At 50.3% G+C, this 22101-nt stretch overlaps 1 protein-coding gene across 27 annotated transcripts in view; it reads right to left on the bottom strand.

Moving 5' to 3' along the window:
- Positions 1 to 22101, bottom strand: part of MROH1 (maestro heat like repeat family member 1) — a 111817-nt gene that overhangs the window by 24674 nt on the left and 65042 nt on the right. For all 27 annotated transcript variants that reach the window (XR_004673143.3, XM_063606488.1, XM_034966901.3 and 24 more), the window contains 2 exons: positions 18307 to 18380; positions 15802 to 15924 (listed from right to left, as the gene is read on the bottom strand). Coding sequence is in view for 26 of the 27 variants with exons in the window: in XM_063606488.1 (XP_063462558.1) it covers positions 15802 to 15924; positions 18307 to 18380 (197 nt within the window). In the remaining variant the exon portion in view is untranslated. The remainder of the gene's footprint in view (positions 1 to 15801; positions 15925 to 18306; positions 18381 to 22101) is intronic.

Genomic DNA, 22101 nt, shown 5'->3' with positions numbered 1-22101 from the left:
CAGCAGTGCTAGCCTTCGGATAACAGATACACCAAAGTCAGTGAGACACAAAAACAGGGACAAGAAATACTCAAGAAATAAAGGAGCGAGCTTCCCAGAAACAAGAGACCAATAGCTCATGGAAGGGTCCGCAGAGCAGAGGCACGGGCAGCCCCAGGTGAGCTGGGACACCGTCCTGCGCCAGAAAGGGCAACGGGGCCTCAGGACAGGGGCCTGCGCGCTCGAAGGGTGCTACCGACCAAGTGTGGGACAGTTTGAACACCAAGGGCAGCAACAGGGACTGCGCATGGACCCCTGCGTCAAACAGCAAACCACGAGTCCACGTGGAGAGAGATGCATGCACATAAGAATAGGAGAGGCTCTGGCCAGGCGTGGTGGCTCATGCCTATAATCCCAGCACTTTTGGAGGCCGAGGCGGGCGGATCACAAGGTCAGGAGATCGAGACCATCCTGGCCAACACGGTGAAACCCCGTCTCTACTAAAAATACAAAAAATTAGCCGGGCGTGGTGGCGGGCGCCTGTAGTCCCAGCTACTCGGGAGGCTGAGGCAGAAGAACGGCGTGAACCCGGCAGGCAGAGCTTGCAGTGAGTCGAGATCACCCCACTGCACTCCAGCCTGGGCGACAGAGCGAGACTCCGTCTCAAAGAAAAAAAAAAAAAAGAATAGGAGGGGCTCTGTCACAACAGAGGCCAAAGAACTAAGTACAGCAATATCACTGGAGTTAGAAAACCATCCATGGATAATTAAAAACAATTGATGTTGACTAAGTGTTTATTTACTTATTTTATTTTGTTTTATTTTATTTTATTTTTTGAGATGGAGTCTCACTCTGTCACCCAGGCTGGAGTGCAGTGGGGTGATCTCAGCTCACTGCAACCTCTGCCTCCCAGGTTCAAGCAATTCTCCTCCCTCAGCCTCCCGAGTAGCTGAGATTACAGGCGCCCACCACCATACCTGGCTAATTTTTTTGTATTTTTACTAGAGATGGGGTTTCACCATGTTGGCCAGGCTGGTCTTGAACTCCCGACTTCAAGTGATCCAACCACCTCGGCCTCCCAAAGTGCTGGGATTACAGGCGTGAGCCACCGCACCCGGCCTGATGCTGACTAAAAGTTTAATCACAAGAAGATGTTTACTTAATCCCAAAGATCTCCCTACAAACTACTTATTTATTACAAGGTGGAAACAGCAACTTTTCAGTGCAGAAACCGAGCATAGACAAGTGATCAGAACTAACAAGATCAACACTGAAACAAACCAACACTAGGACCCCCGATATGATACACTGGTGGGGACATGCACGATTCCATGAGATTCCTCCCAAAACTGCATCACCTGGATCAAATCATGAGGAAACACCACCATACCTGAGCTATTCAACAAAATAACTGGTCTCAATTCTTTGAAAGTATCCAGGTCAACAAACACAAGGGCAGGAGGCTAACAGGGCACAGCAGCCACATAATGTATGTGTCTGGGCTGTACCCTATGCCAGAAAGCAGCTAAAGGGACAGAACTGGGATGACCGAGGAAGTGCATGGATCAGGTGAAATTATGGCCTCCATGTAGAATTTCCTGATTCCAACATCTGGACTATGGTTGTGTAGAACAATGTCCTTATTCTTAGGAAATAAACAAGGTATTTAGTAGTCAGTGATAAAGGGACACGATGTCTCAATTTTCTCTCAAATGAGTTGGAAAAAAATTGTGCATGTATGTACCTATGTGTGTGTGTACAGATTACAAATATCATACAAAGGCATAAGAAAAGCATATACCATGATCTCTTACATAGACATGAAAATCCTCAACAAAATACCAGCAAACTGAACACAACAATGCATAAAAAGGATTATATCCCATGACCAAGTGGGATTTATCCCAGGAATGCAGGTTTAACATCGGAAAATCACTTAATGAAATGCACCATATCACTAAAATAAAGAACAAAAATGACAAGCTCATCTTAGACACAGTAAACAGCACATCAAATGTAGTACTTCTTCATAACAAAACCGTTCAGCAAAGCAGGACTAGAAGGTGGTACCTGTGACCTGATGAAGCCCCACAGCAGGAATCATACCCGATGGTGCCGGCCTAAATGCTTCTACACAAAGAGAAGGAACAAGACAAGGCTGTCTGCTCGCACCGATTTTATTCAACAGTATTGGACGTTCTAGCTGGGACAACTAAGCAAGAAAAATAAAAGGCATCCAGACTGAAAAAAAAGAAGTAAAACTATAGTTGTAGATGACACAATCCTTATAGAAATCCTAAGAAATCCAATAAAAACTATTAAAATAAGCAAGTTCAACAAGGTTGCAGTATACAAGATCGATATGAAAGAATAATTGTAGGCCAGGCACAGTGGCTTACGCCTGTAATCCTTGCACTTTGGGAGGCCAAGATGGGCAGACGGCCTGAGCTCAGGAGTTTGAGACCAGCCTGGCCAACATGGTGAAACCCTGTCTCTACTAAAATACAAAAACAAATCAGCTGGGCATGGTGGCGCACGCCTGTAATCCCAGCTACGCGGGAGGCTGAGGCATGAGAACTGCTTGAACCCAGGAGGCGGAGGTCACAGTGAGCCGAGAGGGTGCCATTGCACTGCAGCCTGGGCAACAAAGTGAAACTCTGTCTCAAAAAAAAAAAGAAAAAGAAAAAGAATAATTGTATTTCTATACAGTAGCAAATAATAAACTGAAAATGAAATTAAGAAAATAATTCAGACTAGGTGCAGTGGCTCACACCTGTGGTCCCAGCACTTAAGGAGGCCAAGGTGGGTAGATGGCTTGAGGTCAGGAGTTCAAGACCAGCCTGGCCAACATGGTGAAACCCCATCTCTACCAAAAAAAAAAAAAAAAAATTAGCCAGACATGGTGGTGGGCGCCTGTAATTCCAGCTACTCAGGAGACTAAGGCAGGAGAATTGCTTGAACTCAGGAAGTGGAGATTGCAGTGAGCCGAGATTGTGCCACTGCACTCCAGCCTGGGAGACAGAGCAAGACTCTTTCTGAAAAAAAAAAAAAAAAAAAAGAAAACGAAAAAGAAAGAAAATAATTCCATTTACAATAGCATCAAAAAGAATAAAATATTTATGAATAAATCTAACGAAAAACGTGCAAAACGTATACTCTGAAAACTACAAAATGTTAAAATAAATTAAAGACCTAAATAATAGAAATACATCCCATGTTCATAGATACACAAAGATTTTGATATTGTTAAAATGGAACTACAGCCGGGCGCGGTGGCTCACGTCTTAATTCCAGCACTTTGGGAGGCCGAGGCCGGCGGATCACGAGGTCAGGAGATCGAGACCGTCCTGGCTAACACGGTGAAACCCCGTCTCTACTAAAAATACAAAAAATTAGCGGGGCGTGGTTGCAGGCGCCTGTAGTCCCAGCTACTCGGGAGGCTGAGGCAGGAGAATGGCGTGAACCCGGGAGGCGGAGCTTGCAGTGAGCCGAGATCGCGCCACTGCACTCCAGCCCGGGCGACAGAGCGAGACTCCGTCTCAAAAATAAATGCATAAATAAAAAGATGGAACTACTCCCCAAACATATACAGATTCAGTGCAATCCCTATAAAAATTCCGGGTGACTTCTGTGCAAGAATTGACAAGCGGATGCTAAAATAAATTCACATGGGAATTCAAGGGACCCAAAATAGCCAAATGATCTTGAAAAAGAACAAAGTTGGAGAACTTGTATTTCCCAATTTCAGAATTTGCTACAAAGCAACAATGTTCACAGCAGCATTATTCACAGGAGCCAGAAGGTGGCAGCACCCCGAGTGTCCATGAAGGGACGAATGGCATAAGCACTTCGCCATCTCCACACAAGGAATATCGAGCCATGAAGGAGCGAAATTCTGGCAGCGCCACACCATGGGAGAACATTCAGGACCTTATGCTGAGTGGGAGAAGCCAGACACAAAAGGACAAACGCTGTTTACGTCCACTTACACGAAGTGCCTCGAGCAGTGAAATTCGTAGAGAGAGAAGGTGGATGGTGGGTGCAGGAGCTGCGGGGGAGAGAAGGTGGATGGTGGGTGCAGGAGCTGCGGGGGAGGGAAGGTGGATGGTGGGTGCAGGAGCTGCGGGGGAGGGAAGGTGGATGGTGGGTGCAGGAGCTGCGGGGGAGGGAAGGTGGATGGTGGGTGCAGGAGCTGCGGGGGAGGGAAGGTGGATGGTGGGTGCAGGAGCTGCGGGGGAGGGAAGGTGGATGGTGGGTGCAGGAGCTGCGGGGGAGGGAAGGTGGATGGTGGGTGCAGGAGCTGCGGGGGAGGGAAGGTGGATGGTGGGTGCAGGAGCTGCGGGGGAGGGAAGGTGGATGGTGGGTGCAGGAGCTGCGGGGGAGGGAAGGTGGATGGTGGGTGCAGGAGCTGCGGGGGAGGGAAGGTGGATGGTGGGGTACAGGAGCTGCGGGGGAGGGAAGGTGGATGGTGGGTGCAGGAGCTGCGGGGGAGGGAAGGTCGATGGTGGGTGCAGGAGCTGCGGGGGAGAGAAGGTGGATGGTGGGTGCAGGAGCTGCGGGGGAGGGAAGGTGGATGGTGGGTGCAGGAGCTGCGGGGGAGGGAAGGTGGATGGTGGGTGCAGGAGCTGCGGGGGAGGGAAGGTGGATGGTGGGTGCAGGAGCTGCGGGGGAGAGAAGGTGGATGGTGGGTGCAGGAGCTGCGGGGGAGGGAAGGTGGATGGTGGGGTGCAGGAGCTGCGGGGGAGAGAAGGTCGATGGTGGGTGCAGGAGCTGCGGGGGAGGGAAGGTGGATGGTGGGGTGCAGGAGCTGCGGGGGAGAGAAGGTGGATGGTGGGTGCAGGAGCTGCGGGAGAGGGAAGGTGGATGGTGGGTGCAGGAGCTGCGGGGGAGGGAAGGTGGATGGTGGGGTGCAGGAGCTGCGGGGGAGAGAAGGTCGATGGTGGGTGCAGGAGCTGCGGGGGAGGGAAGGTGGATGGTGGGGTGCAGGAGCTGCGGGGGAGAGAAGGTGGATGGTGGGTGCAGGAGCTGCGGGAGAGGGAAGGTGGATGGTGGGTGCAGGAGCTGCGGGGGAGAGAAGGTGGATGGTGGGTGCAGGAGCTGCGGGGGAGAGAAGGTGGATGGTGGGTGCAGGAGCTGCGGGAGAGAGAAGGTGGATGGTGGGTGCAGGAGCTGCGGGGGAGGGAAGGTGGATGGTGGGTGCAGGAGCTGCGGGGGAGAGAAGGTGGATGGTGGGTGCAGGAGCTGCGGGGGAGAGAAGGTGGATGGTGGGGTGCAGGAGCTGCGGGGGAGGGAAGGTGGATGGTGGGTGCAGGAGCTGCGGGGGAGGGAATGGGAGTTAGCATTCAATGAGGACAGAGTTTCTGTTTGGGAACATGGACAAGCTCTGGAGCTGGAAGGTGGTGATGGCTCCACAACAATGTGAATGAGCTTAAAGTCGCTGAAGTGTGCACTTAAAATGGGTTGAGACAGTCAAGTTTATGATATTTTACCATCATAAAAATGTTTTACTGAAAAAGCAATCATGGCCAGGTGCTGTGGCTCTTGCTTGTAATCCCAGCCCTTTGGGAGGCCAAGGCAGAAAGACTGCTTGAGCCCAGGAGCTCTAGACTGGCCTGGGCAACACAGAGAGACCCCATCCCTACAAAAACACAACTTAATATTAGCCAGGTGTGGTGGTGCCCACCTGTGGTCCCAGCTACTTGGGAGACTGAGGCAGGAGGACTGCTTGAGCCTGCGAGGTTGAGGCTGCAGTAAGCCATGATTGCATCACTATACTCCAACCTGGGTAACAAAGCAAGACCCTGTCTCATAAAATAAATAAATAAATAAATAAATAAATAAATAGGCCAGGTGCGGTGGCTCACGCCTGTAATCCCAGCACTTTGGGAGGCCAAGGTGGGCAGATCACGAGGTCAGGAGATCGAGACCATCCTGGCTAACACGGTGAAACCCCATCTCTACTGAAAATACAAAAAATTAGCCAAGCGTGGCGGTGTGCGCATGTAGTCCCAGCTACTCAGGAGGCTGAGGCAGGAGAATGGCATGAACCCGGGAGGCGGAGGTTGCCATGAGCCGAGATTGCGCCACTGCACTCCAGCCCGGGGGACAGAGCAAGACTCTGTCTCAAAAATAAATAAATAAATAAATAAATAAACAAACAAACACAAAGCACTCAATCTAATCTACCATACTAACAGTCAAAAGAAGAAAAAATACATAATTTCACCAATAGATGCACAAAAATGTTTCAATTTTGACATCAATCCATAAAATCCATAATAAAGTCTCAGAAAACTAGAAATAGAAAGGAATTTCTTCAAGCTGATAAAGGGCATCAATGAAAACCTATTACAGGTGGGAGCAAAAACAGTGCCTCTCATGGAGACAGAGAGTAGGCTGGTGGTTACCAGAGGCCGGGAAGGGTAGAAGGTGGGAGTATGAAGAGAGGCTGATTAATGGGTACAAATATATATTCAGAAAAAAGACCTAGTATCCTATAGATCAGTAGGGTGACTATAGTTTACCCTACTATAGATTATGGATTATAGTATAATCTATTGTACATTTCCAAATCGCTAGAAAGGAATAATTAGAATGCTTCTAGCATAAAGAAAGAACCAACATGCAAGGTGGTGGCTATCCCAGTTACCCGGATTTGATCTCTACACATAATATGAATGTATTAAGTTATCACAGGTACCCTGAGTATACGTACATCTATTATGTGTCAATAAAAACAAGCAAGCAAGCCCATTTCGGGCGTGACCTTGTTTCACTGGGCTTCGCTTTACTGTACGTCACAGGGGCTGCATTTTAACCAAGTGGAAGGTCTGACCTTGTTTCACTGGGCTTTGCTTTACCGTACGTCACAGGGGCTGCATTTTAACCAAGTGGAAGGTCTGGGGCAGCCCTGTGTCCAGCGAGTCTACGGCCGCCTTTTTCAACAGCCTGTGCTTGGTGTGTGTCTCTGTGTCACATTTTGCTCATTCTTGGAATATTTCAAACTGCTTCATTAATATTATATCTGTGATGGTGATTTGTGATTAGAGATCTCTGATGTTACTATAATTGTTTTGGGGTGCTATGAACTGCAGTATATAAAACTGCAAGCTTAATCAATGAATGTTGGGTGTCCTGACCCACTGGCCAGCCACTCCCCACCTCTCGCCCTCTGCTAGGGTCTCCCTGCTCCCTGAAAGACAACAATAATGAAATTGGTCCAATTAAAACCCTACAATCACCTCTATGTGTTCATGTGAGAGGAAGAGCCGCACACCTCTCACTTTAAATCAAAGGCCAGAAATGATGAAGCTTAGTGAGGAAGGCATGTCAAAAGCTGACGCGGGCTAAAGGCCAGGCCTCTTGTGCTAGTCAGCCATGTTGTGAATACAAAGGAAAAGCTCTTGAAGGAAATTAAAAGTGTTACTCCAGTGAACACACGAATGATAAGAAAACAAAACAGCCTTATTGCTGACACTGAGAAAGTCTGAATGGTCTGCATAGGGAATCAGACCGGCCAAACATTCCCTTAAGCCGAAGCCTAATCCAGAGCAACTCTTTTCAACTCTGTGAAGGCTGAGAGCAGAGAGGAAGCTGCAAAAGAAAAGCTGGAAGCTGGCAGAGGTTGGTTCATGAGGGTTAAGGAAAGAAGCCATCTCCCTAACAAAAATACCAAGGTGCAGCAGAAACTGCTGATGGAGAAACCGCAACAAGTTGTCCAGGAGATTAGCAAAGAGCATTATTATTATTATTATTATTATTATTATTATTATTATTTTTGAGACAGAGTGTAGCTCTGTCGCCCAGGCTAGAGTGCAGTGGCGCCATCTCAGCTCACTGTAGCCTCTGCCTCCCAGGTTCAAGTGATTCTCCTGCCTCAGCTTCCCGAGTAGCTGGGAATACAGGTGTGGTCCACCACGCTTAGCTAATTTTTGTATTTTTAGTAGAGACGGGGTTTCACCATGTTGGCCAGGCTGGTCTCGAAGTCCTGACCTCAAGTGATCTGCTGGCCTCAGCTTCCCAAAGTGCTGGGATTACAGGCATGAGCTGTAATGACTGCAAAGGAAAAGCTAAGAGAAAACAAAAAAGCCTTATTGCTGGCATGGAGACATTTTAAGAGCATTTTATTATTTCTTTGTTTTTGTTTGAGACACAGTCTTGCTCTGTCACCCAGGTGGGCAGATCGCTTGAGCTCAGGAGTTTAAGACCAACCTGGGCAACACAGCAAAACCTATCTTTAAAAAAACAAGACAAAACAAAACAAAAATTAGCTGGGCGTGTTGGTGTGTGCCTGTAGTCCCAGCTACTCAGGAGGGTGAGGTGGGAGGATTGAGCCCAGGAGGCTGAGGCTGCAGTGAGCTGTGATGGAGCCACTGAACTCCAGCCTGGGTCACAGAGACCCTATTCCAAAAAAAAAAAAAAAAAAATTCATAAGGTGATTAATCGATTGCTGCCATAGACAGTGATTTCTCTCAGTGAGCTGTGATGGAGCCACTGAACTCCAGCCTGGGCCACAGAGTGAGACCCTATTCCAAAAAAAAAAAAAAAAATTCATAAGGTGATTAATCGATTGCTGCCATAGACGGTGATTTCTCTCAGTGAGCTGTGATGGAGTCACTGAACTCCAGCCTGGGCCACAGAGTGAGACCCTATTCCCAAAAAAAAAATTCATAAGGTGATTAATCGATTGCTGCCATAGACGGTGATTTCTCTCAGTGAGCTGTGATGGAGCCACTGAACTCCAGCCTGGGTCACAGAGTGAGACCCTATTCCAAAAAAAAAAAAAAAAAAAAATTCATAAGGTGATTAATCGATTGCTGCCATAGACGGTGATTTCTCTCAGTGAGCTGTGATGGAGCCACTGAACTCCAGCCTGGGCCACAGAGTGAGACCCTATTCCAAAAAAAAAAAATTCATAAGGTGATTAATCGATTGCTGCCATAGACAGCGATTTCTCTCAGTGAGCTGTGATGGAGCCACTGAACTCCAGCCTGGGCCACAGAGTGAGACCCTATTCCAAAAAAAAAAATTCATAAGGTGATTAATCGATTGCTGCCATAGACGGTGATTTCTCTCAGTGAGCTGTGATGGAGCCACTGAACTCCAGCCTGGGTCACAGAGTGAGACCCTATTCCAAAAAAAAAAATTCATAAGGTGATTAATCGATTGCTGCCATAGACGGTGATTTCTCTCAGTGAGCTGTGATGGAGCCACTGAACTCCAGCCTGGGCCACAGAGTGAGACCCTATTCCAAAAAAAAAAATTCATAAGGTGATTAATCGATTGCTGCCATAGACGGTGATTTCTCTCAGTGAGCTGTGATGGAGCCACTGAACTCCAGCCTGGGTCACAGAGTGAGACCCTATTCCAAAAAAAAAAAAAAAAAATTCATAAGGTGATTAATCGATTGCTGCCATAGACGGTGATTTCTCTCAGTGAGCTGTGATGGAGCCACTGAACTCCAGCCTGGGTCACAGAGTGAGACCTTATTCCAAAAAAAAAAATTCATAAGGTGATTAATCGATTGCTGCCATAGACGGTGATTTCTCTCAGTGAGCTGTGATGGAGCCACTGAACTCCAGCCTGGGTCACAGAGTGAGACCCTATTCCAAAAAAAAAAAAAAAAAAATTCATAAGGTGATTAATTGATTGCTGCCATAGACAGTGATTTCTCTCACAGATCTGGGCAACAAAAACTGAAAACCTTCTGGGAAGGACTCACTATAGTAGATACCATGAAGAGCATTTGTGATTCATGGGAAGAGGTCAACAAAATCGACATGAACAAGAGTTTGGAAGAAGTTGATTCCAAACCTCATGGATAACTTTGACAGGGTCAAGACATCAGTGGAGGAAGTCACTGCAAATGTAGTGGAAACAGTAAGAGAATTAGAATTGGAAACGGAGCCTGAAGATGGAACTGAATTGCTGCGATCTCATGATCAAACCGGAATGGATGAGGTAGTGTTTCTTTTGGATGGGCAAAGAAAGTGGTTTTTTGAGATTGAATCTGCTCCTGGTGAAGATGCTGTGAACGTTGTTGAAACGACAACAAAGGATTCAGACTATTCCATAAACTTAGTTGATAAAGCAGTGGCAGGGTTTGAGAGGAAAGCTCTACTGTAGGTAAAATGCTATCAAATAGCAGTGCATAAGACATAGAAAAGTTTTGTGAACAGAAGAGTCAATCAATGCAGCAAACTTCATCATTGTCCTATTTTAAGAAATTGTTGGCCAGGTGCAGTGGCTTACGCCTGTAATCCCAGCACTTTGGGAGGCCGAGGCGGGTGGATCATGAGGTCAGGAGATTGCGACCATCTTGGCTAACATGGTGAAAACCCGTCTCTTCTAAAATACAAACAATTAGCTGGGTGTGGTGGCGTGTGGCTGTAATCCCAACTACTTGGGAGGCTGAGGCAGGGAAATTGCTTGAACCCGGGAGGTGGAGGTTGCTGTGAGCTGATATTGCGCCACTGCACTCCAGCCTGGCAACAGAGCAAGACTCTCCATCTCAAAAAAAAAAAAAAAAAAAAAAGAAATTGTCACAGCCACCCTAACCTTCAGCAACCACCGCCCTGATCAGTCCAGCAGCTATCAATATCAAGGCAAGACCCTCCACCAACAAGAAGATTATGACTAGTGATGGCTCAGATGATCCTTAGCAATTTTTTTAGCAATAAAGTGTTTGTAAGTTAAGGCATGTACATTGCTTTTTAGACATAATGCTATTGCACATTTAATGTACTACAGTATAGTGTAAACATAACTTTTCTTTTTGAGAGGTTCTCGTTCTGTTGCCCAGGCTGGAGCATAATAGTGTGATCACAGCTCACTGCAGCTTCAGCCTCCTGTGCTCAAGCAATCCTCCCACCTCAGCCTCTTGAGCAGCTGGGACCACCGGCATATGCCACCATACCCAGCTAATGTTTTTAAATTTTTTTGTAGAGATGAGGTCTGGTTACATTGTCCAGGCTGGTCTCAAATTCCTGGCCTTAAACGATTTTCCTGCCCCAGCCTCCTAAAGTGCTTCCCCAAACAACATTCTGTTTTCTTTTTTCAGGTAGGGTGTCACTATGTCACCCAGGCGGGAGTGCAGTGGTGTGATCACAGCTCACTGCAGCCTCGACTCCCTGGGCTCAAATGATCCTCCCACCTCAGCCTCCCGAGTGGCTGGGACCTGAGGCGTGAGCCGTCAGGCCCAGCTAATTTTTTTTTAATTATTTGTAGAGATAAGGTCTCGCTATGTTGCCCAGGCTGGTCTCAAACTCCCAGGCTCAAGCGATCCTCCTGCCTTGGCCTCCCAAAGTGCTGGGATTACAGGTGTGAGCCACTGCGCTGGCCCAGCATTCAACTTTTTGTGTGTGTGTGACAGGGTCTCGTTCTGTCACCCAGGCTGGAGTATAATGGCATGATCTTGGCTCACTGCAACCTCTGCCTCCCAGGCTCCAGTGATCTTCCTGCCTCAGCCTCCAGAGTAGCTGGGACTACAGGTATGTGCCACCATACCCAGCTAATTTTTGTATTTTTTGTGGAGATGGGGTTTCGCCAGATTGTCCAGGCTGGTTTTGAACTCCTGAACTCAAGGAGATTGAATGATCTGCCCGCCTCAGCCTCCCAAAGTGCTGGGATTACAGGCATGAGCCACTGCGCCCAGCCCCCAGTATTCTTAATAGTAAAAGGCAGTATGTTCCCCTTATGGGAACAAAGCAGGGGTGGCTGCTCTCACCACTTCTATTCATTCAGCAGCATGCTAGAGACTTCACCAATGTAGTAAGTCAAGAAAACAAAAAAAGCTAACCCAGATTTACAAATAAAAGTGCCTATATGAAGAAGACATGATGCTCTATGTAGAAAATCCCAAAGAATCTATAGAAAAGCAAAGCCACAGGATACATGGTCAATATCTAAAAATTAATTGTATATTCTGTACGCTAACGATGAACAGTTAGAAATTGAAATGAACAAAATTGTACCATTACAATGGCAGTAAAAACATAGCTTTTACAAATCTAACAAAATACCAGAATATACAGAATTGACATGCTGAGAATTACAAAATACTGGTGAACAAAATCGAAGATCTAAATAAGTGTAGAAATGTACTGCTTTCATGGATTGGAAGACGGAATATTATCAACAAGATGACTCTAAAATTTACAGGGAAAAACAAAGGAACTAAAATAGCCAAAACATGATAGAAAAAGACCAAAGATGGAAGACTCACATTACCTGACTCCAGAACTTACTATAAAGCATCTGGGCACGGTGGCTCACGCCTGTAATCCCAGCACTTTGGGAGGCCGAGGCGGGTGGATCACTTGAGGCCAGGAGTTTGAGACCAGCCTGGCCAACGCAGTAAAACTGCATCTCTACTGAAAATACAAAACTTAGACGGGTGTGGTGGTACACGTCTATAATCCCAGCTACTCAGGAGGCTGAGGCACGAGAATTGCTTGAACCTGGGAGGTGGAGGCTGCAGTGAGCCGGCATGGCACCATTTTACTCCAGCCTGAGTAACAGAGCAAGACTCCGTCTCAAAAAAAAGAACTTAACGTAAAGCCATGGAAAGACAGTGTGGTACTGCTGACAGATGATGACAGATTCCGCAGATGAGTGGAGCTGGAGCGTTAGAGAGAATCCATACAGTTGCCTGATTTTCGACGAAGATGCAAGGCAATTTGTCAACGTACAGAGAAGAGTGTTCTCAACACGTGGTGCTGGGACAACTGGACATTCACATGCAAAAAAACGAGCCTCAAACACACCTCACATTTAACAAAAATTAACTCAAAAGGCCGGGCACAGTGGCTCATGCCTGTAATCCCAGCACTTTGGGAGGCCGAGGCAGGAGGATCACCTGAGGTCAGGAGTTTGAGACCAGCCTGTCCAACATGGTGAAACCCTGTCTCTACTAAAAATACAAAAATTAGCCTGGTGTGGTGGTGCACGTCTGTAATCCCAGCTACCCGGGAGGCTGAGGCATGAGAATTGCTTGAACCCAGGAGGTGGAGGTTGCAGTGAGCTGAGATCACGCCATTGCACTCCAGCCTGGGCAATAGGGTGAGACGCCATCTAAAAAAACAAAAAACTAAAAATGAATCATAGGCCTATATGTGAATCCTAAAACTTAAAACTTTTAGGCCAGGTGCAGTGGCTCACACCTGTAATCCCAGCACTTTGGGAGGCCGGGGCAGGCAGATCACCTGAGGTCAGGAGTTCAAGACCAGCCTGGCCAACATGGTAAAACTCTGTGTCTACTAAAAATTTAAAAAATAAAAAATTAGCCAGGCATGGTGGTGCATGCCTGTGATCCCAGCTACTCGGGAGACTGAGGCAGGAGAATCGCCTGAACCTGGGAGGCGGAGGTTGCAGTGAGCCAAGATTGCACCACTGCACACTCCAGCCTGGGCAACAGAGTGAGACTCCGTCTCAAGTAAACTGGCCATTAAAAAAAAATTAAAACTTCTGCTCTCTGAAAGACAGTGTTAAGAAAGTAAAAAGACAAGCAACAGACCTGTAAGAAAATGTCTATGGGCAGGAGCAGAGGCCCATACCTATAATCCCAGCACTTTGGGAGGCTGAGGCAAGCGAATCACTCAAGGCCAAGAGTTAAAGATCAGCCTGGGTAACACAGGCTGTCTCTATTCAAGAACAAAACAATATGTATTAAAAGTTAAAAAAATACATATTTATAAGCCATAAATCCAACAAAGGACTTGTGCCCAGAATATAGAAAGATCTCTCAAAATTCTATAACAAGAAAACAACCCAATTTGAAAATGGGCACAAGAAGTGCCACCCATGGTGGCTGGCGCATGCCTGTGGTCCCACCTACTCGGGAGGCTGAGGCAGGAAGATCACTTGAGCCCAGGAGTTTGAACCTGCAATGGGCCATTATCGTGCCACTGCACTCTAGCCTTGGCAACAGAGTGAGACCTTGTCTCTAAAAAATTTAAAAAACAAACATAATTTAAATGGAAAAAAAAATAAAGTTAGGTGGGGTAATATAGATAAAACAGTACAATAATAACTAATTCTAATCTTTAACTCATGTTTCTCCAAAAACCTTAAAGGGGAATCTACATCCAGGCGAGGCTCCCTGATTTGTCTTCTCCTCCCCAGTGGCCCTGCACCTGCCTGCTCCAGAATCATCCGGCCACCCCTTGGGCTGAACCACAGAGCCCAGCACCCAGTGGCACCACAGGGCCTGCCGCTGACGCTCACCCCCTCTGCAGTGTGTCTGGCGAACACCCCAAGGCCCACTTGTCTCAGAGCAACATGTCCTGCTTTGCTTTTTGAACATTTGATCACGAATAATTTGAAACATGCAAAAGTAGAAAGGTCGATACACTGAACCCCACACATCAAGCAATGGAGACTGAGTGAGAGGCTCCACAGAAACAGCAAGGTGCTGTGGTTAAAACACATTTGAGTGCTGGGTGTGGTGGCACACACCTGTAATCCTAGCACTTTTTCAGGCCGAGGTGGGAGGGTTGCTTGAGCACACACTTGTAATCCTAGCACTTTTTCAGGCCGAGGTGGGAGGGTTGCTTGACCTCAGGAGTTCGAAAGCAACCTGGGCAACATAGTGTGATCTCGTCTCTACAAAAAATAAAAAATTAGCCAGGTGTGGTGGCATGAGCCTGTAGTCCCAGCTACTCAGGAGGCTGAGGTAGGATGATCGCTTCAGCACAGTTCAAGGCTGCAGTGAGCTGTGATCTCGCCAATGCACTCCAGTCTGGCTGGCAGAGCGAGACCCTGTCTCAAAAATAATAATTATTATTACTTAGGTATAAATATCTGAGTGTTAGATTCCATCCTATTCAAAATGGTTTTTCTTTTGGTTTTAGAAAACCTTAATAACGTTTTCTAATATTCAAAGAAACCTCCAACTCCCAAACTCTTGGGAACTGAAAGACTAAAACAGAGGCCTTGGCTCTCCAGTTCATGCCTAACGACCCGTGGAGCTGCCATGAAGACGCTGAGGTCAGAATCAGCTGAGCTGGTGGCGGCCCACCTGCTGGGGCCTGCAGAACAGGCATGTGTGCGGCTTCCTCACTGACGACCACGCACTTAGAAGCAACATCACAGCATGCTGTCACTGAGCTCAGATGTTTCCAGTTAAATTCACGTATCCCACTTGGGGCACAGCGGGCACCACAGTGATGGTCACGAGAACACAAGGAGGGCGGCGTGTCTGTTCTGAGCTGGCCTTGGTGGACAGACCAGCTTTGCCAACTTGAAGAACCAGACCCAGAGCTGCAGGGACTCAAGCACTGATGCGCTCAGCAGCCAGCAGGCTGCAGCTCAGGGTGACAGAGGGCTGTCTAGACCATCTGTGGGTTATTTCACCACGTTCTACCTTGCTCTCCTTCAAGAAATTGGCATTTGTACAGTAACTTCTTAAATAGAAAAGCCCCAAATAGGACAAACTCTCCATTTCCTGCTTCTGCGTTCTGAGTCCTGGGAGCTGCTGAGAGGACTGGCTCAATGCAGAGGCTCTGACTCAGAAACCAGAGGGAGCCAGGCACAGTGGCATGTGCCTGTAGTCTTGGGGGGCTGAGGCGGGAGGGTCTCTTGATCCCAGGAGTTCCAGGCTGCAGTGTGCTATGATCACACCTGAGAACAGCCACTGCACTCCAGCCTGGGCCACAGAAGCAAGACCCTGTCTCTATTAAACAAAAGACAGCAGAGGGCACCTCCGCACGCAGACTGCAGCCCACACATCCACCATCTGCTGGGCCAGTGGCTCCTGATGCCAGTGCCTAACACAGGCCAGGGGCAGCGTGGGCCTAGGAGGCAGGCAAGGTGGCAGCCCCTTACCTCCTGCTCGGGGGGCAGCGCGCACTGCTGCACGATGTACTCGATCATCGCCTCACCTCCAGGCTGCTCCAGGTAGCCGTGGTGGGCCATGGCGCTAATCACCTGCACCACTGCCCGCTTCACCTGCCCAGAGAACAAATGGGAGATCAGGAAGGGGACGCAGAGACTGCCATGCCAGTCCAGCCAGCAGAGAGGAACCTCAGTCTTCCTCCCACCCACATCCACACATGTGCCCACAACTGCAGCTACACTGACACCTGTACCTGCACCCACACCTGTACCTGGACCTACCCCCACATCTGTACCTGGATCTACCTGCACCCACATCTGGGCCTGCACCTGTACCCACACCTGTACCTACCTGTATCCACACCTGGGCCTGTACCCACATACCTGTGCCAACGCCCACACCTATACCCACACCTATGCCTGCACCCACACTTGCACCTGTGCCTGCATCCATACCTGCACCTGTACCTACCTGCACCCACATCCACACCTATGCCTGCTCCCACACCTGTACCTGAACCTACCTTCCTCCACACCTGTGCCAGCACCAACACCCATACCTATAATTACCTGCATCCACACCTAAGCCTGCACTCACACCCATATCTATACATACCTACCTGGGTCTGCACCCACACCTGTACCTGGATGTACCTGTACCTGCACCTGCACCTGTGCCTGTGTCTGCCTTTTTCTCTGTCCCTAAGCTGTGTGAAGGCCCCTTTGCCCCTGGAAGGCAGCCTTCCCGCCAGCTTGTGGATGGGCTCAGGTCCGTAGGGAAGGATTCTTTTCCTCCAGTTCCCTTTGCCTCCCTCCCCTGCTGCCAGAGGAGAGCATCTCACTTACTTTCCCTCCTCCATCCACTTCCATCAAGCTGCACCCCAACTCCAAGAGAGCTGCTCTGCTGAGGGCTCCACCCAAAGCCACCCTGCCCCCAACCCCCAGCCTCCTGGGCACTGGCAGCTGCCCTTCCCAGGCTCCAAATACACCCATCCCTCCGTCCGGGGCTCACCCTGGCCTCGGGGTGGGGCTGCTGTCTTTCTGAGCTAGCTTCTCTCTTGTGATCCCCATGTTTCCTGGGGTGTACCATAAATCTGGTCCCTGAATCTGCAGTTGTCACCCAAGCAATCCTAGGAGTTGAGCCTGCATGTCCAGCCTCGCCCAGTAACCATGCCTGGTGACTTGGAGGCACAGCCAGGCCAATGTGGTGCAACCAGCCCTTCCCCTGAGCCATGGCTTCTGCCCATGCTGCCCTCCCTGGGGATCCTTTTCTCCAGCATCGCGACCACGCCTCTGCCCCTTCAGCTCTCACGTCCAGCATCCCCACCCCGAGGAGGCTTCTCCAAGCACTTCCTCCTTGTGCTATCTCAGAGAACAGGGTGGGTGTGGAGGAGTGAGCCGGTTGGTCTCAGAGTGCTCAGACTGTGTGCGTTTAGCCACCTGGCATTGCAGGTGGTGTCCAAAAGGACCAAAAGACCCTGTCAGGGGTACGTTGGGGAGAAGAGCTCTGAACGCTGGGGAGTGTGTGGAACATGTAAGGAGCACTGCAACAGATGTGGCATGGGGTCCGTTTCAGTAGCTTCTGGGGAAACAACAAGAGTCTCACAGAAGGACCCCAAGAGGAGGCCCAGCACAAAGGCTGGAGCAGCCCCCGAGAGGGCTAAGGGTCTCTGCTCCCCCTGTAGCAAGCAGGTCCTACCCAAGACAGCAGCCCCTGGGTAACCTGGGTGCAAACCTGGGTGCAGTCCTAACTTTCGCAAAGATCCACCCGCCCAAAGCTAGGCCTGGCCTCTGCCCTGGGTTCCTGGGAGGTCATCACTAAGCCCCAAACATCTGGCCTGGTAAGAATGTTCTTGTCCACCTGGGGTCTTAGGCCACACCAGATGGTCTCATGTGACAGGTGGAGGCTACGGGCCACGTGGCATCAGCTCCACCTCCAGAGGGGCTGGAGATAGCTCAGCCACGAGGGCGCCAACCGGGTCCACATGACAGACCCCAAGGCAGGAGCTTCCCTGGTTGTGGTGCTCTGTGACCCACATTGCTGCTGTGAGGAGGGGCGGGGGGTCTAACCCTGTCCGTGACCCCAGGGGAGGATGGCTGGGAGCCCTGTGTGTGGGCCCTCCCGGATTCTGTCCCAGGCACCCCAACCGTGGCTGACGTGGACCTGCATCCTTTTGCTGCAATCACCGCGAGCAGAGCAGCACTGTGAGTTCCAGGTCCTTCTAGAGAACAACTGAGCCTGAAGGAGGGGCTAGGGACCCGCGGGCCTATAACTGGTGCCAGTGTAGGGTGGCCTTGGGGACTGTTTCCTGAGTGAGATGTGGGAAAAGCACCAGCCACACACTGAATGGCACACTGTCATCCTTTGTTCCCAAGCTCAGTCCAGCCAAGGGTGGTGGCCGCCTGGTTGGTGGGTGATCTCACAGCACAGCCTGGCCACACCCTGCAGCTGCCTGTGGTGTGGTGGTGCAGCCTGGGCTGGCCCATGTGGTTTACCTTGCTGTTGGTGTCCAGGAGAGGAAGCCTCATGGAAGACAGGATAAAGGGCTTTTTATCTTCCATCTGAGCAGCTGCAAGAAACAGACAGGACAGCTCAGCCTACCACTGAGATGAGGACCTCAAGGTCCATTCCACATCACCAGGGGCCTGGCTTCCCCGTGGTCCCCGTGTAGGAGGAAGAGGGAGCATAAGGAAAGCATACCCACTTTTCTTCAGGGGACAAATGATTTACTTTCCTCAAATAACATCATTCTACCTAATCCAAAAGCTAAGCGGCTGGTAGTTTAGGGCGGTCGGTCGTAGAAGAATGGGCCTGAGTCAGGTACACCCAGGTTCCAACGCCGGGGAAGTTCCTTCAGTGGTTCTCAAGCGCTACAGCATCAGAATCACTGAAGGCGGATTAAGCACTGGGGGCAGGGTCCTCTCCTGCTCCCCCTCCAGGCGCTGACTCAGCAGGTCTTGGGGGGCTCAGGTGTGCATTTCTCATACGTTCCAAGGTGAGCTAATGCTGCTGGTCTGGGGACCCCCTTGAGAACCATCAACAGGGCCTTCATTTCCGGATATTTAAATGGGGATAAAAAGTGGATATCTAAGAGTGGCTGAGAGACTATAAAAATGAAGGACACTGGGGACAGTGCAAGTGCCCTCTGAGGTCCACTGCACAGGACAGGACTGCTGTCCCACACGACAGTCCTTGGAGAGAAGGGTCACGACAACCCAATGTCACAGATGAGGAACTGGAGGCCCCAGGGACTGCGGAGCAGCAAATGGCAGAGCTAGACACAGCCTCTTCATGCCTGGAACCCAGTGCCTTAAAGCTGCTCATACACCCCATACCCTGGCTCCTCAATGCGGGCACACCCGGGTAGAACACCTTGTCTCTCACTGTCGGTTTCGAGGCCAGCTGCAGCTCTCTATGCCAATGTTCCCCTAATTAATGCTCTGAGCTGGCATTTAGTGCTTCTTTGGGATCCCAATTGGTCCCTTCTCTGAGGGTTTGGGACACTCCCTTGTGGGAACTCCCCTGTCACGTCTGGGGCGACTCCAGCCCTGGGTTAGGAGGATGAAACAGACGTGTGCCATAGAAGCTCAGAAAAGACAGGTTCCAGATCTAACCATGAGACACACCATACTGCTTTTAGAAGATGCTGTAGAAGGATCTTCATAGCCTCAGAACTGGGAAGTATGGAAGGCAATAAGAAAAGATGTAAGGGGTTAGGCGTGGTGGCTCATGGCTGTAAACCCAGCACTTTGGGAGGCCAAGGTGGGCAGATCACTTGAGCCCAGGAGTTTAAGACCAGCCTGGACAACATGGCCAAACCCCTTCTGTACTAAAAAATACAAAAATTGGTCGGGTGCGGTGGCTCACGCCTGTAATCCCAGCACTCTGGGAGGCCGAGACGGGCGGATCACGAGGTCAGGAGATCGAGACCATCCTGGCTAACACGGTGAAACCTTGTCTCTACTAAAAATACAAAAAATTAGCCAGGCATGGTGGTGGATGCCTGTAGTCCCAGCTACTTGGGAGGCTGAGGCAGGAGAATGGCGTGAACCCGGGAGGCAGAGCTTGCAGTGAGCTGAGATCGCGCCACTGCACTCCAGCCTGGGCAACAGAGCGAGACTCTGTCTCAAAAACAAACAACAACAACAACAACAACAACAAAAAAACACAAAAATTAGCTAAGGGTAGTAGTGCACACCTATAGTCCCAGCTACTTGGGAGGCCGAGGCACAAGAATCACTTGAGCCCAGGAGGCGGAGGTTGCAGTGAGCTGAGATCACACCACTACACTCTAGCCTGAGTGACAGAGCAAGATCCTGTCAAAACAGGGGAGGGGAGGGGGGAGGGGAGGGGGGAGGGGAGGGGGGAGGGGAGGGGGGAGGGGAGGGGGGAGGGGAGGGGGGAGGGGAGGGGGAGGGGGGAGGGAGGGGGAGGGGAGGGGGAGGGGGGAGGGAGGGGGAGGGGAGGGGAGGGGGAGGGGAGGGGAGGGGGGAGGGGAGGGGAGAGGGGAGGGGAGGGGAGAGGGGAGGGAAGAGGGGAGGGGAGGGAAGAGGGGAGGGGAGAGCGGAGGGGAGGGGAGAGGGGAGGGAAGAGGGGAGGGGAGGGAAGAGGGGAGGGGAGAGCGGAGGGGAGGGGAGAGAGGAGGGGAGGGGAGAGGGGAGGCGAGAGGGGAGGGGAGGGAAGAGGGGAGGGGAGGGGGGACAGGAGGGGAGAGGGGAGGAGAGAGGGGAGGGGAGAGGGGACGGGAGGGGAGAGGAGGGGAGGATGGTAAACGACCACTGAATTTCAGTGAAGTTCAGAATTTCTGTTAATCAAAATAGTATGAATTGAGCTGGAAGGACAGCCACTGTGGTGGACACAGCAAAGGGTGCCGGGAATTCCAACAAGTTGATGAGAACAAGACTCATCAACAGAAAGACGAAAGATGTGAAAAAAAATCTCAAGGGCCAACACCCACGCAACGCCACTGGGCTTCCCCGCTGGCCAGAGAGACACAGAATGACGGCCTGACTGGAATAGGCGCAGGAGTCCGGTGCAAAACCTCATGGGAGTAAGGATGCTGGAACAGGTAGAATGCTTGGAGGCTGCTGGAGAAACTGGCATGGGGACTTTGGAAAACACCTCGGCATCATCTAAAAGGCAGAGGATACACACACCTGAGACCCACCAAGTCCATCTCGGGTAATGTTCCTGCACCAGAGGAGCTCTGACATATGCAGGGGGGCCTGTTTATGACAGCAAACTGCCAAGAGCCCAAGCGCACAACACACTAGGACAGGGGCTGACGGGGCGCTGGCTTCCAAGCCATGGGGCAAGACACAGCAATGGAATTGAGTAGACGGGCACTAACGCAGCCACCCAGAGGGATCCCGGGCCGCTAACGCAGCCACCCAGAGGGATCCCGGGCCGCTAACGCAGCCACCCAGAGGGATCCCGGGCCGCTAACGCAGACACCCAGAGGGATCCCGGGCCGCTAACGCAGACACCCAGAGGGATCCCGGGCCGCTAACGCAGCCACCCAGAGGGATCCCGGGCCGCTAACGCAGCCACCCAGAGGGATCCCGGGCCGCTAACGCAGCCACCCGAGGGATCCCGGGCCTCTAACGCAGCCGCCCGAGGGATACTGGGCCACTAACACAGCCGCCCGAGGGATCCCGGGCCGCTAACACAGCCACCCAGAGGGATCCTGGCAACGACCTACTGGATAAAGAGGTAAAACAGAGAAGAATACAGCAGTATGATCCTATGTTTATAAAGTTCAGAAACGGGCAAGACCACATTATGTTACTTAGGGACTCACACAATAGCGGCAAAACTAAAACAATAAGGTCTGGTCCCACAAAAATTAGGCAGGTGTGGTCACGCACACTTGTCATCCCAGCTCCTCGGGAGGCTGAGGTGCAAGAATCGCTTGAACCCGGGAGGCAGAGGCTGTAGTGAGCCGAGATCGTGCCACTGCACTCCAGCCTGGGTGACAGAGTGAGACCCTGTCTCAAAAGAAAAGAAAAGAAAAAAACAACAACAACCAACAATGTTTGGTCCCTGTGAGAGTCAGTGACTGCCATGGAGGGGCTGATGGGCCGTGTGTTCTGAGAACTTTCAGCTTGAATAGATTGAGCATTCCCTTATCTGAAATGCTTGGGACCCGATGTGTTTCAGATTTTGGGGTCTTTCAGAGCTTGGAATATTTGCATATACATAATGAGAGTTCCTGGAAACAGAATCCAAGTCCAAACACAAAATTCATTTATGGTTCATATACACCTTACACATATAGCCTGGAGGTATTT

The sequence above is a fragment of the Pan paniscus genome, chromosome 7 (genome assembly GCF_029289425.2).
Source record: "Pan paniscus chromosome 7, NHGRI_mPanPan1-v2.0_pri, whole genome shotgun sequence".
NCBI classification, from domain to species: domain Eukaryota; kingdom Metazoa; phylum Chordata; class Mammalia; order Primates; family Hominidae; genus Pan; species Pan paniscus.
This window is presented reverse-complemented; position numbering and strand designations above follow the sequence as displayed.